Source organism: Spermophilus citellus (assembly GCF_964194105.1).
Source record: "Spermophilus citellus genome assembly, chromosome: 5".
Classification (NCBI taxonomy): domain Eukaryota; kingdom Metazoa; phylum Chordata; class Mammalia; order Rodentia; family Sciuridae; genus Spermophilus; species Spermophilus citellus.
In genome coordinates, this window is record NC_138186.1 from 80,197,550 (window position 1) to 80,225,124 (window position 27,575).

A 27,575-nucleotide genomic window follows, 5' to 3' on the forward strand; every position below is an offset into this window, starting at 1 on the left:
AGCTCCAGTCTCCTACCCCAAATAAGATTTAGAATCAAATCTTGACTAGAGAAGGCATTAAAAAAAAAAAAAAATGAAGAAACAAAAAGTTGGTTAAATTAATCAACAGTAAAACTAATAAGAACAAGTAATCAAATAGTTATCATTGAGCAGTTTTCATATTTTGTCCCTCAGTAGCAAACGATGAGCAAGAATAATAAATAAATTAAGTAAAATTATGTAAAAAGAATACATTCTTTTAAATGTGGTTATATACTGAGCATTTTATTTAAAATGGTTAATATGCTGGTTTCAAAAAATTGATTTAGTGTGTTAATGAAAGAAAATCAGAATAGCTGCAACCTGCATTATACACACTTTCACACACATATCTATGTATATGAATATATTTTTATTAGAAATCAAATAAATTAAACTGTGAAGGCCTCTAAAGGCTTTAAGGTGGCTATGATAATGTTATGACTTAAGAGGATGAGAACTGGCATTATTCCTCTCAACACGTGAAGCTCTTCTCTTTGTTTAGATGACTTTTGTAATTACCAATATTATTTCCAAAAAGACAAGATTTGGGAGGGCTTTTGTTTTGTTCTGTCTTGGTTTGGTCTTTGAAGAAAATGTATCCATGGAAAATTTCATTCAGTAGAATTGCTAAAAATCACTAAGGCATTTGCATTTTTATGTCATCTAGACTTGCTCAATAATCATAGTCCAGGACAGAAAGAAAATCATTTAAAAATATAGAACTTAAATTTTTAAAGTTTGTAAATGATTATCATATTTCCCCATGTGAACTCAGTCAATCTGTTTCTTTTGTGTTAGTAAGGTTTTCTTTTGTCTTTTCTTTTTGAAAATTTTAATTTATTAGTTGGGGCTTGACACTTCATAAACCAAAATATGTTTCAGCTTAAAGAATCCATAAAATTATGAAGTTAAATGTTCCCGATTATTCACAGTACTGAGAAACAGCATTATAATTACATGAGCCAGTGAAACGTCAGGTTCTTAGAATAAGTGCCCTAAATTTTATTATTTATGAACAATAATTTGTTACCATTGACAACTAAAAAAGGAGGAAGAAAAATATATAACTCATATAATTTTATACCAGGAAAGTATACAGCTTCGCCTTATCAAATGAAGATAATTAGGACTTAAAACCATTACAGTGTAAATTCTCAGAAGTTCAAAATATAATTGCCTATCATTTAATGGAGAAATGCAAGGCTGAATCCCTTTACACTTTGCTAAATCAACACCAAATTCTATTAAAATGTGCACAATTATTTCAATAAGCAACAGGGCCTAACTACAAAGTAGGGAAGTTTGCCTTCATTTGGTACTCTGTCTTCAGGTAACTATTTAGCTCTTTGGCAGCTATTACACATTAAGGTTATGCCCAGCATCAAAACATATGCATGATACCTATTTTTTTTAATGTCAGAAACCTGAATTAGAACAATAAAAAGAGAGAAGCAGCAAAGCAAAACAATAGAAATAATTTCTGACATTAATAATACCCTACACAGGCCACTCACCAGCTCTCCAAGAGAAGATTTTCATGGGATACTTAGCATCTGCACCCTTCCTGGTCAGGCACTGGGTCATAAAATGAAGCTCCACATTAAGTCTTTTTTCTTTTTACTGGAAGGTATCCATCTTTGGATATTACTGTGAAACTGTTTCATCCTGATCTGGACAATATCATCTCTAATATACACCATCATTTCACATCTAAGTCAGAAAAGGTGCTATATATGTTACACTATACTAAGCTGCCTTTCATTTTAAGTCCCATTCTAATTTATAATTTATAAGATGTTGAAAAAAAAAAAAAGCTATGTATCTAAGAATGATAAACCATAATTATACAACTTGGTATCTGGTATACCATCTTGCAAAAATCTTTTCCCTTCAGGCATATTCTTTTCCTAACCTACACTTTATCACATCTCCCAGAACTCATATGAGTTTTCTGAGTGTCGTATCCTTCCCTTTTCCAATTTGACATATGTTTTTTTAAGATTTGAATCAAATATAAATTTTTTTTTCAAAAGTCTTCTCCCCAAATTTAGGCAGAACTGGATTTTCCCTACTCTTCTGGCCTTTTGAAACCTTATATACATCCCCACTAGAGCACTCACACACAGCATTGTAATGACAATTTCCAAGTCTGCCCTCAGCAGTAAATTTTAAATTTATTGAGAGATGATTACATCCCTAGGGCCTAGTCTGATACTTGAAGCAGAGCAGACCCTCAAATATTTGTTGAAATAATTCTTCAGTTAACAAAAGAAATATAATAATGTTTGGGAATATCACATGCTTACACCAAAAAAAAAAAAAAAAAAGATAAAATTTTTAAAACTGCTCTAAATGTCTAATTCAGAGAGACAGAAGAGACTTGATTCTCCATAAACAAGGTTACTAAGTATTACTGAACATAAATTTATTTTTTGAAAGATACTCTGCAGAGGTTGGTAACACAGATTAGCCTGGTAAGGAACAGCATGTGCATGGTAGGGAGGGGGAGTAAGCCTGTGGAGGATACAATGAAGGTGGTTTAGAGGTGTGGGAAGGAAGCACATCTCAGGGTCACTGGGGCAGGGAAGACAGATCTCCTAATGGAATGAAAGGTAGGCCCTGAGACAGTTTGCACTTGGGAGATAAAGAAAATTTTGGGAAGAACTTAAATATAGCAATATCCACAGAGACCCACAGCGTACTCATGTGAATGCAAAGGCCAGTCTCCACTTAGGCATTTTTCTGTTCTAGAACACTTATGTTAGTCTCACTCAGTATTGTAAAATACTGTAAAGTTTTATTTTATCTTTTTACTGTGGCCCTCTCTAAAACACAAAGTTTACATCAATATATAATTGAAGAGAGTTTTACAAAAATAATATTTACCATTTTATGCGTAACACATTCTGGTACTTTCCATTCTTTTCTATTTATTAAGAAAAATTAATCATGACCTATTAATGGTCAGTACTCAACGTTGGAAGACCCTTGTTTATTTGACACATTTCCTAGGTTTGAGAATTTTTTTTTTTTACAGTGGTTGAAATTAAATAGGAAGCTCTAACCTCAGTTTTCCAATTTCTTTTTAAAGTGCCAATTGTATTACAAAGAAATATTTCAGTGTTGGGGGATCAAGGAAATCAATTAAAAGCAAAATAGTGATTTTAGTGAAGTCAAGCATCTTCTATCTTAAGACATTTCCTGACATAGCACATATTGCTGTCACATGGATCACATGGATCATTCCTAAAATGACCATCCGTAGTAATATTTCTTCTGTGAGTTTAGTACCAAATGTTTTTACCTTTTGCATATGAAAGAGCGGACTGTATATGTGAAAGTAACTATTAATATGATAATATATGTTCCAGTCAGTTTTTTCACTACTGTGACTCAACTATGCAATTTTAGGAGAGGAGAAGTTTCTTTGAGGGCTCACAGTTTCAGAAGCCTTGGTCCATAGACAGCTGGCTCCATTCCTCAGGGCTTGAGGTGAGGAAGAACATCATGGTAGAAGAATGTGGCAGAGGAAATTGGCTCACATGATGATCAGGAAACAAAGAAAAAATATATACCCTAATACTCTCCAGATACAAATATACATTAAAGGTGTGCCCCCAGGGACCCATCTCCTCCAACCATACTACATCTGCCTTCAGTTACCACCCAGTTAATCCCATCAGATTAATTCACTGATTAGTTAAGATTATCATAACTCAATCATTTCCTCTCTAATCCTTCTTGCATTGTCACACACATGAGCTTTTGGGGGGACACTTCACATCAAACCAGAACAATATAATACTGTAACATAATGATAAGTCTTAACTGTGGAGGTCTCCAATTTTCTTAACTAAATAAGATCTGTAAGGAGTTCTTCTGGTTTGTAATAATAATTCAACTGCAACATTCAAGATACAATGTGATGTCATGAGAGCCTTGTTTAGAAAGCATTGTGCAAGCAGAAAGGTTTATTATTTTCTCAAACATGTGTCAGGTTGATAAGGAAGGTTGTAGGGTATGACAATTGAGTGCTTACTCTAAATACAGAATTTTGAACTTCAGGATGTGGCTTTGGAGTTTGTTAGCTCTGTGACCCTAGACAAGTTACTATGTGCTTCAAATTTCTTTTCCATAATTTGGGATAATAGTACTTATCTTATAGGGTTGATATAAGCGTTCAATTATCTATATGAAATACACAGTATCTGACACATAGTAGAGATCCAGAAATTTTGCTACTGCCTATCATCCAATAAGTTGAGACTGATGGAGTGAAAACTTAAAGTCTCTGGACCACAGGTAGCTACTGCCATTGCAGGTGTGTATTTGAAGCTTTCCTGGCAAGAAAGGAAGGTCAGATGTTTCTCATAACACCAGCTAAGAAATTATAGGCATTGCTTATTCTTCACTTGTTAGGGAAAAGAGCAAGGAATATGTCAAGGGAAAATGGAAAGAGAGAAGAAGCATTTAGTCTTCAGGGATGATGCTGCAGGGCCATTTTAGAGTTGGAGAGCAAATTAATGAGGAGAGCGTGTAAATCAATCATTGGGTTCTTGGCTCAGTGAAAACTAAGTTGAGTCCAGAACCACAGTTGACAAGCACCCCACATTTTAAATGTCTGCTGTTTTCAATGATTAACAGAGGAGTCCGTATATTTCTCTGTGGTAGAGTCTTGTATAATTATCATCTCCTTCTAAGTAGTATTTAAACTTTAACCTTAATCTAAACATGAAAATAAGACACTCAACACTAAACAACTTCCTTAAATGGATGAAATATTAAGCAACAAGTTTTGCTCTACAAATAAACATGATTGAATCCTGCCATAAACAAAATTTAGAAGATGGCTGCTGGCTGACAGGAGCTAATGAGCTTCATAAGAAAGCACAAAATTGTGCACAGAGATCATGAAGGAAGAAGGAAGAAAGGGAATTTTTAAGAACATGTATTATGTAGACCCAGGCATGGTAGTGCACACGTATAATCCCAGTGACCAGCTTCAGCAACTTAATTTTTTAAGTTGTCTTAATTTTTTTTAAATGTAAAAAGGTAGCTCAGTGGTATAGCACATCTGAATTATTCAATTCACAAAAAAATTATATAAATATATTATATATAAATATATATTATATATATATAAATTACACATAATTATATATAGTGCAATCAACTAGTATATGTTATTTTGACTGCACTCAAACAAAAAAAAAAAAACAAAATTTGTATTACGTATTTTTACACTTTTAGGATCTCCCATTGCCCTCAGAATCAAGCAAATATTGAGATTTACACAAGAAAAATACACAGATGGGTTGTCATTGTGATCTCCACTTGTTATCAAAGATTTTTCTTTTATAAATTATCATTGAAAATATATTAATTTGATAGGACTGCCATAATAAAGACACAAGCTAGGTGACTTAAATGAAAGAAATTTATCTTACCCTTTGGAGGCTAGAAATCAAAGATCAGTAGTCAACACATTGTTTTTTTCTTTTTCTTTGCCTCATTGATGACAAGCTTGTCTTTGAGTTTTTACATGTGTTTTTCCCTGCTCTGTGCACATATATTCCTGGTGTCTCTGTGTGTTCTAATCTCCTCTTCTCCTGGACACCAGGCAGATTGAATTATATCCCTCCCTCATACCCTCTTTTTAATTTAATTTCCTCTTTAATGGCCCTAACTCCAAATAAAGTTAACCTGAGGTACTGCATGTTAGGGCTTCAACATATAGTTATTTTGTATGGGAGTGAGGGTTGGAGGGGGAATACAATTCAGCCCATAACAAGGAATCTTGAGTAACTGAGAATTCCTTGTATTAAAGAGGTGTGTGCCTAGCATTTTCTCCTAGGACAGGCCTGAAGTGCCTGCCTCCTTCAGTGTCTAAACCTGTGATGTGTGCTTGGTTCCTTCACGTGGTGACCCTCAGGTGTACCAGTCAGCCTTGCCCAAACTTGAGTTACTGGTCCTCAACTAATTCCTCTCTTAGGAAGCGTCCCTCAGGGGCAAGCTCAGTGGAATCTGCCTGGAATCCCAGCCACTGGGGAGACTGAGGCAGAAGGATTACAAGTTCAAGGCCAGCCTGGGCAACTTAGCAAGACTCTGTCTCAAAATATAATTTTAAAAGAGCTAGATATGTAGCTCAGTGTTAGAGTGCTTGTTTAGTATGTGCAAAGCCCTGGGTTTGGTTCCTTGCAGGACCAAAAAAAAAAAGAAAAGAAAAAGCATCTTCTGGGGCTGGGGATGTGGCTCAAGCGGTAGCGCGCTCGCCTGGCATGCGTGCGGCCCGGGTTCGATCCTCAGCACCACATACCAACAAAGATGTTGTGTCTGCCGTGAACTGAAAATAAATATTAAAAAAAAAAAAAGCATCTTCTGTCTGGATTTGATAATTCTTTGCCACATTTAGTTGTGATGTTCTTATAACATTGGTTCCTCTGCCAGACTGCCTCTGGGGGAATAATCATACAGCATACTTAACCCTGTTAGTATCGCCTTTTACCCTTCTTTTTTGAATGAGTGCTGAACTCATTCACCAGAGGACTGGAGATTGAATGTTTTCTTCTTTCCCTTAACCTCATCGAGTCTCCCAGCTGACTCACTCTGCTACCTCTTTCTGGAGTTCTTCATCTGAAATTTAACATGGATTGGTATAATTTTATAAAACATTGCCCATCCAGCTATTCAGAAACTCTATGAGCAGGATTGGTTAAGAAATACAGCCAGTGATTCCTGGAGCGGTATTCTTACGCAGTTTTCAAAACAAGTCAGGGCTTCTGCGAGATTGTGACTTAAAAAAGAAGAAAAGGAAGAAAAAGCAAAAGGTATCATTAAAGGTTGTTTCCCCCTCCCCCTTAACTATTGCATCTTGGGAGATGTTTGTTTCAACAATCTGCTCTCACATTACTCTGGGTCTCGTGGATCGCAGTCATCAAGCTAGGACAGTTCTGCCTTTCTCAGGATCCTAGGACAGTCCTTCCTCTCTGAGGATCCCTATGACCATAGCTCTCAAGTCTGGTCATCCCATCTGCTGTGGATCCCACCACTGAGCTTAATAATCTAGTCCTTCCAAAGAGCCCTGCCTTTTTTCTGCTGATTTCCCAGTGGCTCAGTATCTTGTCTCTGAATCATATCCTCATTGGTCTTGGCCCCTGAAACCCACTAGGGAGGGCATCCTGAATGAAAATCTGCTGCCTTCCTGAATCCTTAATAGCTTCTAATTGCCAATGGCGAATGCGTGTACAGCTTGGATAGATTTCTGGGTAAAAGTATTAATCCATAGTAGGTATAATCCTTTCTCCAGATCAATTGTAAGTTATTTTGCCTATTTCCTGTTACAAAAAAAAATAATTTAAAAAACCAAACACATTGGACAAACTAAACATGATTTGTACAGTAATGTTGCTTGGACTCAATTTCATTTCTATATACTTTCTTGAATAGGAGACTTAGAAGTAGAATCACAGTCTTATCACAAGTAAGCTGCCATCCACACATTAGTCTGTAATGTGGGTGTGCTCATGGTTTTACATATTACACAGTCAATTGTTGTCTGCCAAGTGCAAGACAAAAAGGGAGACCTACTATATCTTGAACTGTGCTTGGATTTGTACCTGTTGGTCTCTAAATTAATCTCACTCCTGGAGCCTCTTCTTTCCAAACTTACTTTATTTTGTCACCTGTCACTCCTCCTCTTCTTTCCTTTTCCGTCTTGATTTTTACTCTTCCAATCCAGTTAGTCTCCAAGGACTTCACCCATTCAACTCTACTGCTGATCATCTCAGTTTTGTTTATCCCAAAAGTCTCCAGTTTTCAACTAGGATTAATTATTCACAAATTTTTGTCTTTTGAAATGTAGATGGTAGTTAAACTAGACTATTTTCTATTAGCTATATTGTAGAGTTCTCATACTCAACTTGAACAAATCTAAGCTTGCTTTCTTTTGCCAGCGCTCGCTGCCTTTTCATAGGTGGGATTCAGCATGCTTAATTGCATCATCATCCTAAATGACATAATCTAGGGACCAGAGATTGACCTTGGGGTCTGTACTTTCCCACCTGTGCAGACTGTCATCATATCATGCTGTTTCCCTAAGCCAAGCTACCATCATCTCTGGCCTCAGTAATTTAAGACTTCTCTCTAACCTCCGTGTTTTCTCTTTTACTATCTTACACTTTAGTTTTTACCCTGAAGCCAAAATTCCGTTTTTAACTAAATTTGTCACATAACCAACTGTGGGATCAAGGCCTCACTTTATCTGGCTTCTATCTTTTTTTATCCTGTGTGAATATTCTTCTCCCTTTGTCCCAATTATCCTCCTTTCAGGACCACTCCACCTGTATTTTCTTTCTTTCTTCTTCTCTTGTCTAGACTGTCCTTTATCCAGGGAATTTGTACTTCCTCTTTCCAATATTTTCAGGAATTCTCTCCCTCAGGTTTTCCCATGTCTGTCTCCCTCTCATCATTTTGGTATCAGCTCAAGTGTGACCTCAGAAAGGTCTTTCCTGATGATTATCCAAGCAAAAGTGATTCTCTCTCCCTTCCCTTCCCACTCTCTCTCACACACACAGCCTGCCCTGACCTAATCTCTCCATTCCTATAACCTATTATAGTTTTAAATCATCCTATTAGTCCATTTCTAATATTATAACAGAATACCTGGTATTGGTACAGAAAACAGAACTGTCTTCCCACAGTTCTAGAGGCTAAGTCCAGGATCAAGGTACAACATCAGTCTGGTGAGGACTACTTACTACCTCTGGGAAGACACCTTGTTATTGTATCTTCTGGAGGGAAGAATGTTGTGTCCTCCAATGAAAGGAGGCAGAAGGGCAAGCTAGCCAAATATTGCCAGAAACATCTTTATAAAAATGGGTCTTGATCCCATTTACAAGGGAGAGAGGGCTTAATCGCCATCATATTGGCAGCATCTACATTTTGGAGGGGACATATTCAAAGCATTGCAATCACTATCTGAAATCATGGGAGTGGGCAGGGAGATACTGAGGACCGAACCCAGGGTGTACATGCTAAGTGCTACCACTGAGTTACATCACCAGTCTTGATATCATCCTTTAAAATTTATTGACTTACTGCCTTTCTTCACCCACTAGAGTGTAAGTTCCATGAGACAGGAACCCTCACATATCTTGTTCACTCTTATCATTCCCAGCTCTCAGAGAAATACCCAAGATAGAGAAGTCATTTAAAAAGCATTCCTTGAAATGGTAAATGCACTTCTTCTTCTAGGTATTTTCCATGTCTTTCTTTACTCTTTCATTCCCACAATTACTTCTCTCCTTTAGGCCTTCATAATTACTACTGTGAGCTATTGAAAAGCATTATTTGTGATGTTTCTTTCTCCAAACTTTTTCTTTGCCAAAGACCCCTCCACTTTGCTATCTGAATTATATTCTTATAACTTTCCTTATCCATTATTTTTCTGAACAAAGCAGCACTTATAGTATAGATACATTCTGCAAGGAGTTGGGTAGGGACAGTGATGGTGGGGAAGGATTCCCTGTGTTTGGCAAAGAAGCCGTGTTTATGAAAGAGGAGGACCTTCCTTGGGTTAAACACCCACAGCTGATGCTTTATTAGTTAGGCCCTATGACTTCTCAAAAGTGTGTATCTGTGTTCAATAATGACATTTAACCTTCTTAATGCTATTTAAAACAGAGTGTTGTCCCATATTTACTCATGATAACCTGTTCTCTTATCTGTTAAAATAAGTCTCGTATTTCATTCCCTGAATATATTGAGGAGCCTGGTGGTACTGGAGGCATTGCTATCAGAAGAGGGTGTTGAAATGGAAAGAAGCCTGCAAATTAGATGTAGGAAATTTTTTGTTCTTCTAAATTACCTCAATGCATATTTGATTGCCTTGTACACCATAGGTCTGCAGCCAGTTGATTTTAAATGTTTGAGTGCTCACACTTTGCCTTATGCTGTGCACTGGAGTCTCAAGAGTGAACAAAACAGAACTAACCCCAACTAGATGATAGGCTGGTAGAGAAAAAAGCCCTAAACCAAATCTTACAAATCATGATTACAAATTGTGATATACTTCAAAAAAAGGCTATGCAGTTTGAGGTAAGAAAGAGACCTCATATATGCAGACCTTATATACTTGGGGAGAGTAGTGATCTGATGAAGTCCTGTAGAGGAAATTCCATATAGATCTAGAATGAAAGATAAGAAAGGGTCATCCCAGTTAAGAACAAGAAGTAGAGCGGTCCAAGAAAGGGAACAGCATGTATGTTGGGCTGCAGGCAGAGATGAAAAGATAGGGGGGCAGAAAAACCTCTGAAGAGGCTGGTGCATAGAGGGTGTGGAGCAGAATATCATGTGGTAAGGTTGGAGAGGTGAAGGAGCTGGACCAGGCAAGGCCTTCATCTCTTCTCTAGATGGATGCTCTGTTCTATGCTCTCCATCCTTAATCTAATAGCTTGTTGCTGATCCCTTGTTTAGCTATTAGGCCAATTGTAGGGTTACCCCTATATTTCTTATCAGGACCAAAACAGTTCTTTCAAACCCTCAGTTCCACATTATTTAATCTTTTCCTTTAGGGCTTATCTTTTATCTTGGCATCCAAACATTTTGGGTTGATGAAGAAAACAGTTCCTGTGGCTTAGATATCTCAAATTATAGCTTAATATGTAATTTTATTTCCATGAAGAATTCAGCAAAAGCTAAATGTTAAGAGTGCTTTAGCATAGTTATAGAAAATAATATATAATCCATAAGAAATCTGCCAAGTGGAAGCCAATCAGAAGTAAAGCAAAGAATGATTACTGCTTTCCATAAAACACATATTTTGTTTTGCTTTTTGTTTTTGTCTCTTATAGGCAAATCTAGAACCTGCACTTTGAAATTCACAGAAGTATCTGTCCTTCTCTTTATAGTATATATTTACTTCACTGATTTTCACACTTCCTGCCCAGAAAAATACAAAAAGAGTCATGCCTCTTTGACCTTTGTGTCCCACAACCACTTGGCACAGTGCTTCTTAGTAGGTGTCTAATAATCCCTACACTGAAAACCCCTTCTAGCACAATGCATTATTAGGATGGAGAGATTTCTACTGAACAAATTACAGCTCCAGAAGTTAGTCATGAATCAGTTCTGTGCTCTGCATATTGCCAAGAGAGGAAGATAGATTAAATGGGGATAGGAGAGACTGGCGTTGGTTGTGAAAGACCATATTAACATTCTAAATGTATATTTGCCATAATGTGGCTATAAATACAAATTATGCAGTCTTATACAAAAACAGAAAAAAAATAAAGGGAATACAATCATAAAACCTCTGTACATCAAGGACTTACCAGATGTCAGGAAATGTGTTAAGAATTACCTCCACAGGCTGGGGATATAGCTCAGTTGGTAGAGTACTTACCTCACATGTACAAGCCCCTGGGTTGAATCCCCAGCACCACACACACACACACACACACACACACACACAAATTACCTCCAAGTTTCACAATAGCTTTTCCAGGTAACTATTATTATTCCTCTCTTACAGATTAAAGGAATAAGGGTTAGCTGGACAACATTTGCCCAGGATCACACAATTAATAATCAATGAACTAAATTTTAATCCAAGTCTGCTTATTTCAATCTCCAAGCAACTGTGACTCTGCCAAATGCATTCAGTTTTTGAAATCAGCTTAAATCAGAGGCATCAGGGATGATCAAAAAGAGAGAGAGAAATAATACACATCTGGTGCATTTCAGACTGAAATAAGCGACCTGATCCATAAATCATCAGCGTAACAGCACCATTAGCAGGGCTCTTCAGGAACAGCAGCAAGCAGTATATTTGCTGCCTTGGAATCAGCATTGTACTTTGTTCAGAAATTTAATCAAGTGGCCTGAAATGTTACAAGTGTCCTTTCCAAAATACTGTCTGTCCTGTTTGTTCTGTCAGTTCTGTTCTCTTTCAATCTTTGACCAAAAGTCAAAGTGAATTAATATATAATAACTAATATTAATATACCTATTTTTCCATGTTTGGAATACAAATTAGAATGGAGACAGCTCAAAGGAATGGTGCCGAATCTTGTTAGAAAACCTAAAGCATATAGACTTTTCACCTTGTTTCCTTTAATTTAGAACTTTATTAAGTATCCATTATGGGCAAGGCATTATATATATTGAAAATATATTGATGAACCAGAAGACTCGGTTTTCCTATAAATGCTCCCACACCAACCCAGACGTTGAGGCTTAACTCACTATGCTCCTATCTGGCCTGCACTAAGGGAACCACTACAGATTATTCTGAACCAATCAGCAGTGAGACCACAGAAGAACTGTCATCTGTATTGCTCACCCACCATGACTTAGTCAAGTCCCATTTGTTGGCCTTGGAAAATGATAAAACATTCTGGTACTCTATGTTTGCATTTTTATGTTTGTCCTTTGGTGATTAAAAAAATCCGAACTCTGAATTTATTATTTTCATCAAGGAATTGGATGTGAGCAGTGACCTTCATGTACAGCAAGAAGTCACTGACCCACTGTCAGTAAACCATGCTTTGTGAACTGTTTTTTTTTTCCAGAAATGGAAATGCATTTGCACAAATTGTTTCCCATTCTCTTAGAGTCTCTTGTTAGCAGCAGCATGCATTTTGTATGAAAGGTGGCAGGGGTTAAGATGCAGGCCAAGGTCCTGGGCTTTAGTGCAGCTAACTGGCATGCACAGGGATGAGACCTGCAACATTTGCCTCATTAGTACCAAATCCCCTGCTGAGTTAACCAGCCATAGGCGATTGGAGAACTCTGAAGGTTAATTCTTTCTGCCCATAGGTAGAGTTGCAGCTCAATGGACTAAGGCCTTAAAATGTTAACACTTCAAGAAAGAAATTTTAAGTGGAAAAAAAAATGGCTGGCTGTACAAAAAGGTTAAATGAGTTGAAAACTGGTCTAAAACAGACTTGCCTTTTTTTCAATAGTTGCATAAAATATTCTGGAACATTTATAGAGGTTATGACTCCAAACATGTTTCCACCATGTGATTGCCAGGAACTATTAAAATAAATAGCTCAAATAGGGCAATTAAATATAGATACTAACAGTTTCAAATCACAAAACTAGAGGAAATGAAGCAGCTTTGTTTTTCATCTAAAAACACCCAGGTGAATTTATTCAGAATTAAAGTAAATGCTTGTTTTGAAAAACTAGATAGGGAGGAAGACAGATGAGACTAACAAATTATTGTTATTTCTGCCCTCAAGGGAGTCCTGTCATAAGCTAAAGTGTCAGCATGAGGCAATGCTTCTGCTAAATTACCTGCAAACCAGTTACAAAAGATGGATCCTGAGGTCACAACCAAGTAACCACCATCTATGTGGTTTAAGACAAATATGTTAGCTTGACACTAGGTGTTCTATGACCCTAAATCACAGCTTTCCTTCAACAGGAACCTGGTTTTCTTGTTCTGACTCTTGTGTCTTGATGGCACAGTATAATGTCAGGGGACATCAAAAAAAGTTTCTCTCCAGTAAAAACAACAACTATAAAAAATAGCCCCTCACAAGTGAAATGAGCAATAACAGAGCTGAATGGAACACTGACAATGTGTCCATAGCAAATGGAAAAACGAGCACTCAAATATGCTTGTCCTCATGGAAAGAGAGAGTGAAAATTGGGTAATTCTAAAGGAAGATAAAACCAATAAGATTTTCCACAATTTCTTAGGGACAAGGATAATGGCAAGGATTTGGAATTTTAATGGGAACATGTTATTTGTCTACTTATTCCTCCATGTTAGCTTTCTGATGACAGGAATAAAGAGCAATAATTCAAAATTAGCTAAGATTTACCAAGCATTTATTTGCCAGGAGCCAGGAACTTCAAAGGTTTCAATAGTATTTTCAATAGGTAATTGAAACAGTATAAGAGCTAGTAATCCAACCCTGGGAGCCTCTTGCCTCAGGTTTGCTCATAGTCCATAATCTCACCATAACTGCCCCACCTGGATGCTGAGGTTCGAACTCAAGCAAGCACTCAATCATTGATCTGCATTCCCCACCCACCATAACAGAATAATTTGTAACAGCACAAATATAGGCAATTTTCCTTATAGAAAGAATCAATCTCGTTTGTATAGAATAATTATACAATGACATTATATAATGGAATTGAGAGACTGTAATGAAACAAAGAATTTCAAGCAAGTGTCTTAATTTTTAATTGCTTATGGGGTGCAAGTATGAAGACATAGACATAGACATTTTGTATGAAAGGTGTCAGGGGTTAAGATGCAGGCCATAATCTTAGGATTTTGGTGCTAAATAGATGCATTATGATTCTACCCATTATGCAAATTGTTTATATCATCACAACAGAAAATCCCAAATGGGTGTTGTTGAAAAATATATTTATTCTCTCATGTAATATTAAAACTTTTATCTAATTTAATTTGCAGAACTTCTTTCAAATAGTTAGCAACCTTCTAGATGAAGAAAACAAGGAAAAATGGGAAGATGCACAGCAGGTAAGGTTGGGGTTATTTTAGAACTTCAAATAAAGTTGCCTACATATATGTAAAACACACTTGAAGAAATTAACAGTTTGCTCCTTCAAAACATAAAAAGATAATTTTAAAAGTCATTCTAGACTGTAAAATAATTTTAGAGATATCAAATGATCTTTTCTAATATCAGTCCACTGGAGGAATAATGTTTACATATGCAAAAATGGAGCGGGTTCAGGTGATTTGTAACTTGAAGGTTACATAAATTAAGGAACTCATACAAAATACGTTTACTTCCTATATACATACAAAGCAGGAAAATGCAAATCTAAAAAGCATATATCTCAAATGAAATTATAGGGTATTTATTGACAAGATAATTTTCATTTATTTCAATTTTATATAAAATCTGAATCAAATAAACAGATATGTACTTTTAGTTCAAAACCAAGAATTGATACAGTAAAAAAATGTATTCTGATTTTTTTATTATGCTTTTACCAGTGTAGCAAATAACCTTATTAGTTTAGCTACTGATCCATAATGCCTTACATTGTCATTTGTGCTATGATGACATATGGTTAGTAAGATTTTTTTTCTAAATTATAGAAAAAGAGGATTTGGGGTCAAGAAATGGAGTATAATCTTGTTTAAAAATACTGTGGAAATTTAATTTAACCAAATGTTAAACTTATTTGAATTTTCAACTTGACCCTTTCTAAATATCCTATGAAAAAGGCAGTCTTGAAAAAGAGAATGAATATTTACTGAGGTTCAAATGAACCATCTACACGTTTTCCTTTCATAGACGTATTCTAGGTCTTCAGGAGTAAATCATGCCCTTTATTCACACTGTGGTAGGAGCTCTAAAAATAGTCCAGTGTGGTCCATCTTATTAGCAGTACAAATTCTGTGCTTCTGGTCATGGCAAAGAAAAAAAAATCCCTCCTCAGTTTAAGACTTTGATCTCTTTCTCCACTAGTTTGAATTATGTACTTGTCCTTGGCCTTCATCTGGAGGACACCCTCGTTCACTCACTGTAAGGAAGTGGTATCTTTCCCTGGAATGCAGCTGCAGAGAAGCATATCTTTGCAGAATGCCAGGGACTATTAATTATGGATATATTTAGAACAAATATGCAATACCCTATTTAAAATAAGACTGTGGTTCATCACATGGTGTTATTTACTGTGAGATAGCAACTTGAACACATGGAATTATGGCAGAACTCGTCAATGGAAAATCATGAATTCATAAGTCGTCTATTTACCTGTGATTAATGGTTATTCTAATTTTTTACATTTTTTTCCAGTGGTAATGATCCTTAATGCTGCTTTAAAAAAATTACTACTTGAAATTCAAACAAACAAAAAAACAATTTTGTAGCTTTTAATAAAAGGTGGTGTCATAATTACAGCCATATGGTAAATGGGTCTCTAAATTTGTGTCATAAAATGTGGACCTCTTAGAAATAAGGGTTGTTTAAATTTTGCCAGAAAAAAATCCTCATGACCCCCTTATTTTAGAGGAATAGTCAGAAAAAGTGAAATATTAAATAGAGCTCTCTGCACATTTGGAAAACTAGCTGAGTAAAATGGTGAATATTGATGTCAGAAGGTTTGTGCAAACAAAATTTACATTTTCGAACAATAAACATAGCCATTTCAGAGCTTTTTTTTATTACCTATCAGCTTCAGTTATGGAAGATCAAACTATGTTTAGATAAAAACAGCTTACTATAGTGGGAAAAAAGTCTGAACTTTATATAGCAATATTTTAGACATCACAACGATGGTTGGAGTTGACAAGTCCATTTTCGTCAAGACCAGTCATTTCAGTCATGTACTCTGTTCTGCATTTCACTGTTAACCTAAAAAATTCATGTGTCTCTAGCACAGGAATGGACAAACTACAGTCAGTAAGGGCAATCCAGACTGAGACCTACTTTGTAAATAATGTTTTGGAAAACAGCCACCCCTGTTCATTTACATATTATTTAGGGCTGCTTTGGTGCAAGAAAGACAGAGTTTCCTTGTTCAAATAGAGAACCCCATGACTTGAGAAGCCTAAAATATTGATAGTTAGTCCCTCTTTAGAAAAAAAAAAGACAATTGCCAACCTCTTCTCTACAATACTTGACTTCTATTGGGGAAATACAATTAAAAGCAACCTGAAAAACCTTTCCACAAAGATGGAAGAGAAAGAGAAGAGTTTTATTACTGCATAAGCATTAAACTGGAGTGTGATGTGTATATCATAGACAATCAGCTAGGACAAAAAGGAACCTTACCCTTCAAGATAAACAATGACTAGTGCTGGAGCCTAGAGGCCTTAGCAGTGCAATTGTCACACATAACTTTTTCATAAAGTCCCTTAGTAATTGGGGGTAACTTTGTCATTAGCTAATTATTTGATCTGTAGCAAAATAAGTTCCTTAAATCTTTATGACAGGAGGCAATTTTGCAGTTTAAAGTCAGGCTCAGATAGCCATTGAAGTTTGGTCCCTACCCTTCTCTCAGGCAGATGTGTACTCTTTCCTTGATGTTTACATTTCAAAGACAGACATCACTGGATCTTTAAGCTGGTGTGTACTTTTTTAGCTTTTAGAAAGGATTTACATACATTTCAAAGAGAAAGAGCTTTACAGTTAGCTTTCTAAAGTGAATGCTCTTAAAAAAAGAAAGAGTAAAGAACAGGTGGTCTATTCCCAATCAGGAAATCATACCTATTGTCATTAGTTTGTATTTGTCTGTCCATGACACATGTTCATACACACATACACCTACAAAAGAACAGGGGAAATAGAGTAGTACCAGGAAGTGTTAAAGACAACAAAAGTTTTATGCACTTTCTTGAAGTGGGAATGATGAATGTTCAGAATTCAGATTTAATTATTGAAAATGTAGCTAAGAAATAGGACTTATTCCCCAAATATTCTTGAAGTTAAAAAAAATTCCAACTCTCTTTCCCATATATTTTAAAATGTAATATCTATTGTTTATGTCTTAAAGTGCATGTTAGTTAATATCCTGTGGATACATGGAGCTTGAGTTTTAGATGGGCCCAGCCATAGCCCCTACAAAACTCACTCTTTGCCTGCAGCCTGCTCTTCTCAACCTGTCTTTCTCCTACTCAAGTCCCTTCCTGCTCTTACTGTATGCCTACCTGCAAACCCAAGCCTTTCTCTTCTGCACCAGACTTTACAATGCAAAGCAGGGAGAACTCTGTAATCCACTTAATTTTTCATGGCTAGAAGCTGCAGTGGTACTCAATAGCTACAAGAAATGAACCTAACTTCAAAAGACATTCTGCTCTAATGTGGTTATATAATGTAGGCTCACTTTATAGGCTTTATGGGTTATGCAGGCTAAAATGCATGTGACCTTTCAAACGGCCTTTGCATTTCACACCGTTTTGGGGATATACCAGCATAAGGTTGTTTTAAAGAAAACACATATCTATTTGTACTGGGTGAAATGCCATGATATTAGAAAATACATTTGGGGAAAAGGAGGCAGATAGCTCTGTTAGTATGTAGGCATCTAGGTAGGAAGGTAGGTAGCTAGGCAGATAGATAAAATAGATATAGATGCAGATAGAATAGGTAGATAACCACAGCCTCAGTCACTAGCAACAATACAATGTGTCTTTAGATAGTTCGAACGCCTTGAGCTTCTGTTGTTTGTTGCCTGAAATAAATATAATAACCTCATAGTTTTTTGTGTGTGTATATACATGTAAATCATCTACCCTAGAGCTATTATTATAATCCTAAAATTATTGCTAATAACACTCATATAATGACAATTATAATTATTAAAATAAATGTTTCTCCTAAGATATTTTTTATGAAATAGATTTAATACTTTGTAAATATCCCCATGATAGCAATAATAATTGTTTTTTATTCCTATGTCCCCCAGATGGATACTAAGCTAAAAATATAGAGCCTAATTTCAGTGTTTGTTCTGTGTTATATTTAAGTGAGGGAAAGAGTCCATCAAAAGTAAAGTCATGCTGTTTCTGAGTAGACAATCTGGTAGGTATTTTGAGTTTCCTTAGATTTATGGAGGATTAATTAGCTCATCATATCACTTCCAAAGTTCTTGCTGTGTGGCACCTGGTGTCATTCTCAACTATTAGTTCAAAAACTACAGCTGTTTCCAGTTGCAGCCATTTCTTCAAATAAACAGAGCTCATTTGTGACATCATTATGTAGAGTTTTTTATTTCTAGCCCTGTATTTCATTTTGTGGACTTTTTATTCCATCTAACTTTTGCTTATTTTTCTAGATTTATCCAGGCTCAATAGAATTAATGCAGGTGATTGAAGATTTTATACACATTGTTGGAATGGGGATGATGGACTTTCAGAATTCATACTTAATGACTGGAAATGTAGGTAAGAAATAGGTTTTTCCCCAAATCTTTCTGAAATTTAAAAAAAAGATTGCAAGTATATGTGCCATACATTTTCAAGTGTAATATCCTTGTCAATATCTTTAAGTATATATGAATAAATATATTGTGGATACTTATTGTCTGAGTTTTAGATGAATCCAGCCCTATGTGCACTACACACACACACACACACACACACACACACACACACACACACATACATTTGTTTCCATCTGCATGAATTTGTGTGAATGCTATGGGCTTGTATACATCTGCACAGGTGTATGTAAAAGATAATATGTACTTAATGTTCCTTTTACCAAATGGTCCTTGCTATCCAACCTAATACACACACACACACACACACACACACACACACACACACACACACTAATGATCCTGAACAAAAATGAATCTTCATTGATTTACATACATTATTCATAAGGACCCTGAATTGCTTGTGTACTAGATCTCCAAGCAGGTGGTGAATGTGTTGGAACACTTCAGAATACCTTTAAGGATCATAAGATAAACTGCGATCACTACAGTTCTCCTAAACACCTTCCAGGAAATAGTGGGCCTCACAGATCCCTCTAGTGGATCCCATGATGCTAAACATATAAAATAAAAGCATATTTCTTCCTTTGTTGCATTTAATATTTTTTTCTTACAATGGGGTAGAATTACACATAGCAGCAAAACCTACACACTGCCACAATTACACTGGGCCAACACAATTATATTAATCAAATGGCACATTTCTCTTTGTAGTTAAAAATTGGCCAAAGCTAAGAAATGGTATTCATAATTACACCGATTAAACTGACACAAGTTTAGGTTTTTTCTCATTTCTTTAAAGCTTTCTCTTACAATGTTACCCTGATTCAGAAAAATTTTCTTTCATTTGTCATGCTTTAATAGTTTTCACATGAATACCATTGAACTAGAGATAATAATATTCTTAGTAGAGAAAATAACATTCTTATTCTTAGATATTTAAGCTTTAGTTTCTGGATCAGGAAGAAGGCTACCTTGGTTAATCCCCTAGGATGGTTCCACTGGTATGGAATATAACTTTTTATGATTAAGGCTTTTGTTGGTTCATTTTACACTTGATTTCTTCTAAAGTCCTTAAATCCTGCAGGGACTCATTTTGTCCTAGCCTACTTTATGCTAGTAATTGGTTATAGATAACTACTGATAATCTTCTTCTTTGGAGGAAAATCTATATTACAGAAATAGGAAATCAGCAATCTAAAAGCACATATCTCAGATTTGTTGTCCACATACACTCTTTATGCAGCACAAGTGTCAAGTTAGACTGGTGTCTTTTTGTCTTTTCTTGGGGGGAGGAGGGTATTGGGGATTGGATTCAGGGGCACTCAACCACTGAACCACATCCCTAGCCCTACTTTGTATTTTATTTAGAGACAGGGTCTCACTAAGTTGCTTAATACTTGCTTTTCCTGAGGCTGGCTTTGAACTCGCTATCCTCCTGCCTCTGCCTCCCAAGCCACTGGGATTACAGGCATGCACCACCTCACTGATCCTAGCCATTTTTCCAAAATAGGTGTCCAGCAGCTTGTGATAGTCCAAGAACAGAGCTGTCCCTTCCTAAGAGCAATGAGGACACAAAGGGTCAAAGACAGTGTTTTTATTAAAGGATGAATTCAGAATTCAGAGAAAATCCAAATTAAATGTCCATTCCATAAGTGATTAGACAAATGAAGGAAACTCTGGAAGAAAGAGTTATTATGATGGGCTATAAGTTTTAGTACACATGGAAGGAAGAACCAAGACAGATTTCAGGGATGCTGGATATTCAAGCCCATACCATTCGAGGACCATAAGACTTCTTTGGTGGGTGAAAAAGGTGTTATGAGGAGTGCTATGCCAGATTGAACAATTAGTCAAGTAATTTTAGTGGAAAGCTGAGGTAGAAAAACAAAGAACTATTGTTTTCTTATTCTTTGTGTATAGTGAACATTTAATTATAAAAGGCATTGATAATTAAAAGTATAATCCAACCAATACCTCAAATTTGTTCAGAATGAAAATACTAGAAAATAACTAAAGCTAAACTCAGATCTAAAAATTTAAATTTGACCTTAGAGTAGGTTATTTCAGAATAAAGCCATATCAGTTTATCTAGAGTATAGTATTATTTGCTATAAAAATTCTAGCAAGTTCATAAATTAAACCTCCATAAAAAAACTTATTCTTCTTTACTTTTCTTTTAACTTACCATAATTATATATTTAAATTTTTACATATTAATTTTGAATAAGATTATTTTATGTAAGTTTGCTTACTTCTTTCATATTACTAAACTTGAAGGGACATGTTAAGAATAACTCAAGGCAAATTAAAGCTGATAATAAAAAATAAGGTAATTTTACATTTCCTTTGATCTTGTGTAAGGACAGTGTGATTATTCAGCATTCTGATTGCTTATGTAGTACTAATAATCTATACTTTAAAAATTTATGTTCCATGGATAAAACATACTGTTGATTTTTCCAAAATGCTGACACAGAGACTGACTTACTATAGTTTAGTGATTAGAGCTGAAGGTTGTTCTCTACAATATCTATGTGTTTTCCAAAGTATATCCACTAGTATGGAGTAGGATAATACAAATGTAATTGATTACTATTAATACTTTTCATTTTCTTCCTGTTTAATATATATAAAACATTATTATCCTATTTTGATCTGATATTTTCAATGTTTTTGAGCAAGAACAGATAATATTTTATAGTAACAAATTATGAAATGTGTGAGTTGGCACAATTTGTTTTACATCCTAAATATTACTTTTCAATATTGAACTAATTATACTGAAAACATATACATGCAAGCATGCACACAGACTTACAGAATATTAATGCTGAATAAAGTCTAGGTAACGGGGAATATTTGCTATTACTTGTGGCCATTTTTTTTCAGAGTGTGTTGGATTAAGACTCCTTAAAGAACTTCAGAATATCATCATGCCTTTTAGAAAAGAGGGCAGATTATTTTTTCATAAAGTCTATATGCTTCACGACCTCATTTTTCTGAACCATAGATAATTAGCTCCTCAATAAACTTGAACAACTAAAAATATATGTCACAAAGACCATAAGGTTTAATTAGTATCTTTGAACTTCACTAATAATCTATTTTATTTCAACATAAACATAGAATCAACACCTCTGTTTTCTGGTTCTTGGTTTAGATACAAAAAGAAGCAGAGAGTGCTGGTAGGGTGTGTGTGTATATATATATATATATATATATATATATATATATATATATAGAGAGAGAGAGAGAGAGAGAGAGAGAGAGAGGGGGGGGGGAGATAGAATAGATGAAATGCTGGAGAAAGAAGTATTAAAAGTAGCAACAGAGTATAGAGTCATTATTGTGGGAATACAGGACTCCTTATGCCTCAGAATTGAAAACACTAGTGTTAAGAATTAAGACAATAATGTATGTGTAGAATCATGACTTTCATTCATCAAGATAAAAGTTTCTATAATCTGCTTTAGATGGCAGGGAAATGAGTAATGCATCTTAGAAAGATCATCTTCAAAAAATAGTTTAAATTAAAATGTTAAAGCTTTTTCTGTCTGAAAAAATGCCCCCACCTGTATCTGTTTTTGATAAATGAAATGTTCCTATATGCTGAAATATCTATGAACATTTTGGTAGATATGAATGTGTGTATATTATTGTAGGGAGAATGTCCACAGCTTTATTTAGTCTCTCAGAAGATTTATGATCTCAAAAAAATTAATATGATTCGGGAAAAGCAGCCCTACAAACTAAGACTTTTGGCAATGCATTTATAAAATATTTGAGCTTTAATAGAACACTTTTTCATATTCACATATGAATATGACATTCAAAAACATACACATGGTAATCATAATGCATGTGAGTTAATGAGCACTTTCTAATGACAAAAACTCCATTAAATATTTTACATAATTACAGAATGAATGAATGCACATGAAAAATTGATATGCTGCAGAGAGATTTCAATTTACAATGTGCCTTATTCTATTATAAAATTGCATTCTAAGGGTTCTAAATATGCATCAGAGGTAAGTGGCTATTGTTTTAAGAAAAATGTGACTTTTTAAATATATCAATAATTTTTAAAAAATTTATAATTATCAAACAGGTCAGAGGAAATTGTTAGTTAATATGAATTATTGAAATGATCTTTTTCTTTAATAAAAAATCAAATTATTCTCTTCAATAAAAATATTTAAAAGCTCGTTGAAGAGTTATTTAAACCTGCTTCCTCTACTTTCTCTCCATCTCTTACAGTGAAGCATTTCTCTCATCACTCTCCTAAAACTTCTATTGGAAAATCCTTCTGGAAACTCCCAATGACCCAATTAAACTTCTTCCCATTTTTCATCCTTCATGTCCTCTGTGCCTTGCAAACCCCTCTCTCTTTCTTGAAACTGTCCATTTCATTAGCAGTTTTATTTTTATTACACTATCAAATAGAATTAAAGGATAAATATCAGTCACATGACTCAGAAATATTTGGAATTTTGGAGGCAATAAAATAAATTAAGGAAGATTAAGCACCCTAGCACTTTGCAGTTCCAAAGACAAAACAGAATGTTTGAGATCTTATGTGATAAGAATGACAGGGCACATGCATGGATCTCTAGTCTAAGGATTTATCTAAAGTTGCACTGGAATGTTTTATAATTTGAATTCTGTTTTTAGTTATGTATTTTCTGCAATAACTTTTTGTAGCATATTACATTTGTTTTATTCAGTAACAACAATAGCCTAGTCTTTTTTATTTCTTTTTTTATTCATTCTTTGCAGTTGTATGTGTCAGCAGAATGTGTTTTGACATATCATACATACATGCAGTATAACTTCCCATTTTTGTGGTTGTACATGATGTGGAGTTACACTGGTCATGTATTCATTTGTGAACACAGCAAAGTTATGTCTGATTCATTCTACTGTCTTTCCCATTCCCATTCTCCCTCCCTTCTCCTCACTCTGCACCCTATCCAATCCAGTGAACCTCCCCTTTTCCCCCACACCCTGCCTATTGTGAGTCAGCTTCCACATATCAGAGAATACTTGAACTTTGGATTTTGGGAATTGTCTTACTTCATTTAGCATAATAGTCACCAGTTCCATCCATTTACTAGCAAACACCATAATTTCATTCTTCTTTCTGGCTGAATACTATTCCATTGTGTATATGTACCACATTTTCTTTATTCATTCATCTATTGAAGGGCACCTTAGTTAGTTCCACAGTTTAGCTAAGAATAGCCTACTCTTTAGAAACTAATTGTATTAGTTTGAGACTTAGAACTAGAATTGAATTCATTGAATTGAATTTGAAGAAGATAAGTGATGTATTACATGTTGTGGTCCTACTTACCTTATGCAATTAAAAACAAAAATAATTTGTCTCTTCCTATAAGCAAAGTCTTTTCTAAGTGATTCTAGTCTTTAAAATAAATGAACAATCTTTTAGTCTGTAAGCAGATTGCAGTCTAGTCTAGTTTAGATATAAAAAATACATAAATAAATAGCATGAACACTTTTGTATGTATCATATAAACCAAATATTATAGGTTCATTTCAGGAAATGTACTGTGTAAGGATTAAGAAAACCTTCTTAGAAAATGAGGCATTTGATGCAGACTTTGAAGGGTGGTTGGATTGTTGACAATTCAAAATGAAGGGAAGTGAGTAGCAAATAAATTGTTACATTCCAGAACATTCCTTTAGTAAAGATAGTAAAATGATGTGACAGTTGAGATTATGTTTAGGGGATAATTGGTCTATTTTGATTAAAACACATATGTATGCAATTAAAGTGAAATAAAATTTGAGAGCCATGTCTGACTTCTGATACAGTAAGGAATAACTGAAGCTTAACTTGTAAGAAGTGTGCTTCAGTAGAACATACATTAGAACAGAAAATAGAATTTATAGATATTGGGAAAAACTGTAAACCTAATTAGTCTAAATATAGATAGAAGGCTTTTTTTTTTTTTTTTTTACTGTAATCCCTGCAGGAGATAATGAAAACTTGAATTAGCAGTAGTATAAATAGGAACCAAAATGTGTATGTTGATTTGAAGTACTACCTGGAGCTAGAATTGATAGAATTCCATAACTGACGAGGGTATGGGAGAGAAGGGAGAAATGAAATTTGTATTAACTCAACAAACATTTGAGTCTCTAATATACTAACATTTAAGCAAGTGTAGCCCCCAAGTGAAAACCTAACACAAGATTGTGGATTTTGGTAGAGGAGTCAAATCCTTAAATATGTAATCAGTGATCATCTGCATAAAAGTGATGGTGAAGGCACATATTTTTTTTTTCAAACATCATGACATAAGACGGAGAGAAGTAAGGTGATTCCCACACTGAAAACAAAGGATCAAGGCAGGTCTCTGAGGGCAGGAGTGGCTGGAGGCAGTGGATGTAAGGCCTTCCATAATAAGGGAAAAAAAAAATCAGTGTCATAACTAATAGGAGGGTGAGAATATTTCAAAACCAATACTCTAGTTAATTTTAATTACTTATGAAGTTTAGAGTATTAGAGATAAAGAAAAATCTTACATGATTGTTGATGGAAGAGCATGAAGATTCTACAGGAAAAGAGCAGAAACAGTGAACAGGATCTAAAAGTCCAAGCTCCTGAGGTGGTTTCAATGGATCATACCCTAAATATTTTGATAGTTATTTCCAAGGATTTACTTTGCACAGACAAGTGCTTTTTACCCAGGCCCTGCTATCTCACAACTATCTCTTAGGAATTATTCAAAGTTGACAACTATCAGATAAAACGATATTTCCAAACACAGAATGTTTTATTTATTATTTGTAAGGAATTTGAAATGTTTTCTGTATATAAACCTTAAGAGCTGTAAGACTCTAGGAAGGATGGTTTCATTTCTTCTCCAGTAAGCCAATAACACAATAACACCAGTGCCTTGGAAACATTGAAGTTAACACATTTATTTATTTATTTATTTTAATTTTTTTAATATTTATTTTTTAGTTTTTTAGGTGGACGCAGTATCTTTATTTTATCTTTATGTGGTATTGAGGATCGAACCCAGTGCCCTGTACATGCCAGGCAAGTGCGCTACCATTTGAGCACATCCCCAGCCCAACACATTTATTTTTACCAAGCTAAATATCACTCTCTATTCTTGGTTTAGAAAGATGAAACATTGTTTTTTTTAGAAGAAATATTCATACCTGATATTTTTTTGAAATTGAAATAAAATTCAATCTGGATAATGGTATAATACAAATGTCAGCATCTCCTTTTTCTCTACAGGCCTTTTTATGAACATTAAATCTATGTTATTTGTTAAATTTACTGATAAAGTTCATCATTTCATTGGTGTAATGTCTTGTTCAATTGAGGAATCAACTTTCAATCTGATGATGTAAAACTGGAACGGCTTCTCTTTCTTAGCTTATTTTCTTTTTCTGTCACTGCTTAGCTTTGTGGTTCACACATCTGTGTCACTTGCTTAACTTCCTTTCCTTAAAAATGACACTTGTCAGTTGACACCAAGCCCCCAAAATACAGGAATTAACATCGTTTTGCTTATTTGTAGCACCTGATGTTGGTGCAGATAGCTAGACTTGAGTGAGACTTGACTGCTTTCTAGCAGTCTACCATGCTTGCTAGACACCTGAGACAAATGGAAGTTTTTCTTTAGGTCAGAAAGAAAAATGAAACTACCTTTTTCTTTTCTGTTTCTGTTGTTTTGTTTTGTTTTTGGTTTTTGAGGAAAAAGAAAAGCAGTTCAGACAGTTTTAAACCAGGACTTGGAATGATATGCAGCATTATGAGTTGTTTGATTATTTCTCATTTTATGGGAATTATCCCATGGCATTTATCATGATTCATTTATTCCAAATGACTGGGGACAGAAGACTTGGGAGGCTGGGACAAAAGACCATTATCAGAGCTCCAGGCAAGCAGTACAAACTCCTCAGGGTTGTGAAGATCTCCCTACCACTCAGTTTAAGGAGCTCCCTGAAGTCACTATAGTTGGTTGGTAAGGATTCATGGATTTAATTAATTTTTAAAAATCTCAGACCTTTATTCAATAAGTATATTTCATGTTATGTTCTAGGTTAATTCCTCAGTGAACAAATTAGACAAATTGCTCTTGTGGAACTTATATTTTATATTAGAGAGACAGATGTCAAACAAATGCCATCTAAAATGTCCAGTGGTCATAATTGCTGTGAAAATAAATAAAACCACCAGGATAAGAGAACAGAGAATGAAGATTGGTGAGAAAAATCCTCCTATCAGTGTACTGATATTTAAATATAGAAGCAACTGCCTTTAGAGCATGAGATGTAATGATATGTGGAGACAGAGCACTTCATAGAAGAAACCATAATTCTGAATACCATGATGCATCCATGTGCTTCATATGTAAGAAGAGCTGAAAGAATTCAGTGGTGCTGGAGAGGATTAGGGCAGGGCAGTGGGAGATGATTTCAAGGGAGGAGAAGTGAGACTGCAGAACGCCTTTAACTGAAGGTCTAAATAAGAAGCAAAAACACTCCAAGATTTGAACAGAAGAATGATGAATTCTGATTTATATTCTAAAATGGTCATTCTGACTATGAAGTGTAGACTA

The 27,575-nt window shown here is 35.0% G+C and overlaps 1 protein-coding gene across 1 annotated transcript in view; it reads left to right on the forward strand.

The window, feature by feature from the left end:
- Window positions 1–27,575, forward strand: part of ADGRB3 (adhesion G protein-coupled receptor B3) — a 696,487-nt gene that overhangs the window by 342,755 nt on the left and 326,157 nt on the right. Inside the window, exons 12-13 of the mRNA XM_081296489.1 lie at window positions 14,459–14,527; window positions 18,799–18,907. Coding sequence (XP_081152615.1) covers window positions 14,459–14,527; window positions 18,799–18,907 — 178 coding nt within the window. The remainder of the gene's footprint in view (window positions 1–14,458; window positions 14,528–18,798; window positions 18,908–27,575) is intronic.